General features: G+C 46.0%; 1 protein-coding gene across 5 annotated transcripts in view; it reads left to right on the top strand.

Annotated features, from left to right (window-relative positions):
• USP48 (ubiquitin specific peptidase 48) overlaps positions 1–6,769 on the top strand; it is an 84,931-nt gene extending 78,162 nt beyond the window's left edge. For all 5 annotated transcript variants that reach the window (XM_036255292.1, XM_036255293.1, XM_036255294.1 and 2 more), the window contains 4 exons: positions 1,874–1,999; positions 3,425–3,473; positions 5,513–5,539; positions 6,553–6,769. In XM_036255292.1, coding sequence (XP_036111185.1) covers positions 1,874–1,999; positions 3,425–3,473; positions 5,513–5,539; positions 6,553–6,575 — 225 coding nt within the window. In that variant the 3' untranslated portion in view covers positions 6,576–6,769. The remainder of the gene's footprint in view (positions 1–1,873; positions 2,000–3,424; positions 3,474–5,512; positions 5,540–6,552) is intronic.
• Positions 6,770–7,028: the final 259 nt, after the last annotated feature.

The following is a 7,028-nucleotide window of genomic DNA, read 5'->3' on the forward strand; positions in this document are numbered from 1 at the left end:
AGGGTGGGGGATAAGTCGCTTTTATGTTTCTTGCACCTAGCACAGGATTCGACATGTGGTAGCGTCTTAAAGTCTTTTTTTTTTTTAATTCTCACCCAAGGATATTTTTACATTTATCTTCAGACGGGGGGTGGGGAGAGAAACATTGATATGAGAGAGACATATCAATTGGTTGCCACCCACACAACCCCAACCCGGGCCAGGGACAAACCGCAACCTCAAGGTACATGCCCTTGGCAGGAATTGAACCCAGGACTCTTTGGTACACAGGCCGACGCTCTAACCGTTGAGCCCAACCGGCCAGGGTTGGGACTTTCCTCTTCACGGGTCCCGTTTAAGAACGTGGGGCTGATGCCTCCGCCTGAGGCCTGTGTGCTGGGCTGGCTTTGGTAGAACTGTCTTGTCAGTACTTCTCACTCACCAGAAATAGGGTTTTGCTTCACAGGCAGATCATCGATGATACCAGTGCACTGTAACTACAGATCCCTGTTTGATCAGTCCCTGCTTGCTTCTCGGGGGCTAATGTCCTTTTGAGAAATCCAGTTGAGATTCTTACTTATCCATGTTCCATTATTAAAACCACTTTTCTGGTCATAGTCCTCTCAGCATGAAAATTTTTTTTTTTTTTATCCTCACCTGAGGAAATTTTTTTTCCATTTTTTTGTATAGATAGAGTGGGAGGGAAAGAGGGAGGGAGAAACATCGATGTGAAAGGGACACATCGAGTGGCTGCCACCCACACGACCCAACCGGGGCCGGGGACAAACTGCAACCAAGGTACGTGCCCTTAGCGGGAACCAAACCCCGGTCTCTCCAGACCGCAGGCCGGTGCGCTCTAACCGCTGAGCCAAACTGACGAGGGCGGACTGGAAAGTTCTTATATGCACAGTTGGTTCAGGGTTGCTTGGCTGGGCTCGCTTTTTCTTCCCAGACTCCGAGAGTTGCGGAGTAGAGTGCCTAAGAAGTTAGGATGGTGTCCCTCTAACATCGTGGATACAGGAGCAATGAAAGGCACATGTCATAGAATACATTTAACGCGTATGGAACTTCAGTTATGAAGTGTGATAAAGTAAATAGCCTTGAACTCACCCTGCAAGTTAAGAATCACAACATTTCACTGAGGGTATCTTTGTGTGCCTCTCTGAGTCCAATTTCTCCTTGCCTCCCACTGGTAATTACTGTCAGGAAATGGTAAAAATAAAAGATTATCTGAGTTTGAAAAAATGTTTAAGTATTATGCCTAATACTCTTTCTGAATAGATTCCCTTTTAACACTTGGCTAGAACTGGGGTGGGGTATATGGTATATGGTCCTTACCCTTAAGAAACTCATATTTTGGTTCCAAGAGGCAGGACTCAGTCAAAGAATATACGAGTCCCAAGGACTGAGTTACATAGGCCAGGCTGCTTGCTAAAGCAGTCAGCTGAAGGGAGAAGTGTCCAGATTGCCTGCTGGTTAATTTAAAGGTGCTCTTACGAAAGAATCTGGACTCCACTTGATTATTAAAAGGCTGGCACTGGGGCACGGCGGGGCTGGCTGATGGCTTGCCCAGGCTGCATGACCAGAGGAGCTGTCAGCCCAGCCCCGCCTCTGCTCCTTTGATTCCCCCATACCCCACCCTTGGAGAGCTGATAAGGTGCAGAACTAAAGGATCCGTGGGTATAATTGTTTCTCTACCAGACCTCCTAGGGATGTTCCTGGATACATTGGGATTACAGTCTCAGTAGGAATTAGCAAGTAGGCTGACTGCAAACAGTAGTATCTTTTGTACTCTAAAGTTCTTTTATTTTCTTTAAGAATCTATGCATTATTTATTCAAATAGGGTATACGTCTCAGTATTTTGCTTTATACAAACTTTTTTCTTTGGCACAGATCATGCATGCGTTTTCAGTCGCTCCTTTTGACCAGAATCTGTCCATTGATGGAAAGATTTTAACTGATGACTGTGCCACCCTCGGCACCCTTGGCGTCATTCCTGAATCTGTCATTTTGTTAAAGGTAGGTAATGGTTCCTTACCTGCGGAGTTCTAGAAGGTCTTAATGATGCACACCCACGTATGAACTCGGGTCCTCAGCAGGGTGTGGTGACAAGTGACCGCCATGAATTGGTGCTGGCTCTGGATTCTCCAGCTCTGGCTACACTACAGAGCCTCAGAGGAGGTCAAGCAACGTTGGGTCTTACTGGGTTTTTATAATTGTTGTTAAATAATAGAGCGAGATTGAGCCTCCTCCCCATCTTCTGGGTCAGCAGAATTAACCATACTTCTGCTATTAAAGCATCCCCTCATTTCCTCTTGGCTCGGATGCACCAGCCAGGCTAGCTGGGAAACACACAGACTGAGGCTTGGCCACGGCAGTCAGAATACTTTTGGGTCTCCTTGGGATTCTTGTCCAGCGTGTGGAAGCTGGCTTCGGGTAGAATGGATGTAGGAGAGGTGGAAGGTGTTTTAGAAAGCAGGGCTTCTGCGAAGTTTTCCAAGAAAAGCAATCCTTGGACCAGCCACATCAGCCCAGAGCTACTCGCGTCGAGAGGCACGTACCTCTTGAAGGGCCTGGTTTCATCACTTCCCTTTGCCCCTTGTTTCTTTGTGGCCAGAAGCACCCCCACTGTGCCAGACACCACCGCATCACGTGCTGAAATCTCTGTCAGGTGTTTGAATTGCGGAATGGATGCTTTTCATCCCCGAGAGCCTCAGTTCTGGTGGGATAAAGTTAGGCCCTAGAACTGATGGAGCAGGCCCTTACCTGCCCCATACATGCAGACACCCCTCACCCTACCACCTGCCCCTCCCTCTGTGTACTTTTTACTTTTCTTGGAACTGTCGGTTCTGTGGAATTATTCTGAAAACACATTGAGTTGCTGAATCCTAAGAGGCCTATCTAAAATCCTAGGAACAGCCTGTATTATTAAAGGGTTTGTACTTCCGATGGTCAGCTAGACTCTCTAGTGGTCATCGGACTCAGTGTTCGCTTCTGCCCTAAGTAGGAGACGGGTATTTTGTTCTTGGTAATGGGGTGAGACAAAAATGTATTTTTAAGCAAGTTGGTGTTTTTAGAAGACCGATCTGACTTTTTATTTCTAGCTAACTCACTCGGTCACCACCAGCATCCTAGCCCACGCTGATGAACTCAGTTTGGTAGCCTCAGGGTATCTACACGATTCTACATCTAAAGGTGGTGTTAGCAGCAGGAAAACGTGCTGCATACCATGTGCAGTTTTCAGGGCGGTGAGTGCAGACTGGCGGCACCCTCTGTTAACCCTGGACCTCGCCATTGCTCTCTGCTGGACAGTGTTGGGATTTGTGTCTCGTAGCCACACGGTAGTCGGCTCCTGGGCCCGACCTCGTGTGACGAAGACGTCGCCTGCCGCTCCTCCTGGCTCCTCTCCCTCGTGGTTTTGAATTGTCTTCATTTGTTTTCTAGGCTGATGAACCAATTGCAGATTATGCTGCAATGGATGATGTCATGCAAGGTAAAGACGAATTTATTTTAGAAATTTGTTGATTAACTTGTTAGAAGGAGGTGGAATTGTAGATATTGAGGCTTTAGTCTACAATACTTTAACCTTAAAGCTTCTACATGTTGTTAAGATAGAATCCTAAATTATTTATCTTATAAGATCACAGATAGAGAAAGGTATCTACAAAAATTTGGAAAATGGAAAGCAGAAAGAAGGGGATTAATTATTTAGCTGACCAGAAAAGGACAACAGAAATAAATGTAAGCTTGCAGATGAAAGAGGTCAACCAGAAGCAAAGCTCATTCAAATTGCAGAGCCTCAGACAGGCACCCCCGAAAGTGGCAGTGAGAGATGAGCCTAAAAACAGGGAACCTGGTCGGAAAACTGTATGAGAAGCAGTTAGACAACTCACTGCCCCCCAATCCTCACAGCCCCTTTCTTTACGTCCCTGTCACTGCCTCTCCCCCTGCGCCCCAGATGGGCAACTAGAGGAGGGGTTTCAGCTCACTGAAGGAAACGTGAGACTGAGGCCTGTCACACACCGAGGGCCACCCCTGGCTCTTTGTTGCAGCCCAGCTCTAACTGCACAGGAGAGAGGAAACTGGCCAATTCAAGAAAATAACTTACAGATGTAAAAAAGAAAGTAGTTCATCTCCCAGGTAACCTCAGGAGCCCACCAGGGCCCACTGAACAGTCTTTGGGCATCTTTGGAGTCGCACTGGACTGGGCAGAAATGGGCAGCCAGCGATCAGACAGTGGGGGAATGAGTGCATGAAACTGAAAGCTGTCAATCAACAGTGAGAAAAAGGAACCCAGAGCAAACGGACCATGCGGGAAGCAAAAGAAAGCTTACAAAGGAACTATGAATATTACAGAAAGAGCAAACAATAGCTAGGGCCCATACAAAACGAGCATTCTGAGAACAAAGACTTTGAAAATAAAAAGTGATTGCATCAAGGGCCTGATACAGTGAGAGCAACTCTAGGGACAAGAGGATTCCAAAAGCATCTAGAGATGTGGCAGAAAACCAGTACAGTCACAGGATGACGCGTCGGAAGGACAGACTAATGGAGCGGTGCCCACGAGCTTCTGAGAAGTGAGTTCCAACCCAGAGTTCTGTAACTAGACAGACTTGATCCTACCCTCACACTCGATGGCTCTTGGAACACATGTGAGACCTCAAAAAATTTCTCAAGTGTCGTTTGCCAAGATAATATGCTCTTAAACTAGAAAGTAAATGGAGAAAGAAGTCAACAGTGGAGCCAGAAAGCAGGGATCGACCTTGGAAAAGTGCCCTAGAAGGTGGGGAGGGACATCAGGCCAGAAGCCCCGCCGCTGGCAGTGAGGGGGGCAGGCTTTGGAGAAGGATGACCACCGGGGAAGAGAAGTGACAGGTGACTGTCTGGAGGTTTACAGGTCTTTATTAAGAGTTTACACTTGAGTTGGGGATGGTACAGAGAAAACGAAACACATAAATAATTCTGCAGAAAGACACAAAAATCATGCCAGACAAGTAGTATAACCAATAGAGTTAAAAATAATGTACATGCTGGAGATCAATTTAACAAGGGGTCACTGTGTCAGGAGGATGGGTGGCTGGTGTCTTTCCTTGAGGAAGCTATTAGATACTATCTAAAATAATGAAACAGCAATGTAAGCATGTTCGTTAGAAATAAAGAGGTTGCACACCATACGAAATGGCTACAAGAGTCTAGAGTGGTTCCTTCTGGAGTGTGGGAGCAGGCGGAGGGGGAGCCCAGCTCCTGCGGGCCCGGCGAGGTTTCCTGGCCTCCCTGGAGTCGTGCAGAACGCTGGCTCCAGGCCTCCAGCCCTTACTACTATTTGACTTTTTAAACGATGCATATGTATTACTTGGATAAAAATAAAAACAGAGAATGTCATCTGATTATTATCATCCATAACTTCAAAAGTGATCATTATGGGTGAGTAAGGTATTTAAAAGTTATTTTAAACTTTCCGTCTTTAGGCATTGAAGTGCTCTTATTACTCTGTCACGACAGTCTTTTCAATCTGGATTTTTTTTTCCCCAGTGTGTATGCCAGAAGAAGGGTTTAAAGGTGAGTAACACTTGCATTGTTTTGTTCACGGATGTCAGAGCCATACTGTAATTTTCTATTCAAGTGAAGGCTATAATGTGATTTTAAAATTTAACTCCATCTGAGTCTCATGACTGAAATTGATTTTAGTTGAATGCATTGTTTATTCAAGCTTCTTCATTATCTCTTTCAGCACTCAGGCCTCAGATGGGCCTGTATGCTGGCAGTACCCACCGGCAGATGTCCATCCTCCTTTCTCTTTCTCGTGGCAGGGGGAGGTTGGGGAATTAGCTAGTGGCATTTTGAGGTTTAAATTTAACCTTTTTCCAGTTCAACCTGTCAGTCCCGTCTGAAAGCAAAACAGTTTGTGTCCAACTGATAAGAATTACAGGCAAGAGGTTCAGTGACGAGCTTTCATTAAATCTATTTAGAATTAAGGTATTTCTTGGATTATTTCTTTAGTGGGAGACTCAGCAGTGCCTTGTACTCCATCTTGTGCTCACCAGTCTACTCATTAATCCCTCACATACGGACCTCTGACATTTACTGCTGCCGTTTCGACTGTTTGCGGCCTGCTCCAGAGGTCCATGGCAGGTCGTGATTTTTCCCAGGAGTGAGTTTGAATCAAATACCGGGGGTTCTTTGCTAAAGGGAGTGAGTGAACAAAGCTGCCGGCCGATGTAAAGCCTTCCTCTCCATGCGGCTTTGGTGTCTACACGGTACCACCGCAGAAAAACCCGATGTGGTTAAAACAAAACAGAGCAAAACAGTGTCTTTATGAAAAAAGGGCATTAGATGAAAGCATCAGTAAAATCCGATTGACTGTGTGAAGACAACACACAGGAAACACGTGGCTTCCCGCAGAAGTGGGTTCGGCTGAGAGTGGATTCAGGTGGCGGGTGCTTTTCCCTGACGCGGCAGCAGGGCTGCGGTGCCGGTAGGGTGGATGTCCCTGTGGACGATGCGTTCTTGGCAGGCGGGATACATGAGCTCTTGGTTCACAGTGTGTCCTCCACGTGTGCTTTTTTCCCCAGGTACTGGTCTCCTTGGACATTAACCCTTTGAACACTTGCCGACTGCAAAGAAATGACCAGAAGGGAAGAGGAGTTTGACATGTTAGGGCATTAAAGAAAAGCTGGCTTTAAGAATTAAATCATTATATGACTCTTCCAAAAGGCAGAAAACCATTCAAAAGTGACTGTCCCAAATGCCTTATGTCAAATAAAGCAGATTGCACTGAAGGACATCAGACTTGAAGGAAATGTTTCAGATTTTCTATTTAAGGGGGGCGGGGGCGGGGGCTGTGGGGAAAAGGGCAAATAAAGATGGAACAAGTTTAGTAGCAGCAAACAGTAAATCATGTTTACATATGAGATTTATAGTCGCAGGAGGAATAAAGTTCTGTTCTGTTTCCTTGCTCGAGTTTCATACCAGATGCATTGGTCCATACGGGACTTGTATCACAGTAGATTGGACAACATTCTGCTCTGAACTAAAAGTAACTCTTTAG

Source organism: Molossus molossus, unplaced genomic scaffold (genome assembly GCF_014108415.1).
Source record: "Molossus molossus isolate mMolMol1 unplaced genomic scaffold, mMolMol1.p scaffold_m16_p_12, whole genome shotgun sequence".
Lineage (NCBI taxonomy): Eukaryota > Metazoa > Chordata > Mammalia > Chiroptera > Molossidae > Molossus > Molossus molossus.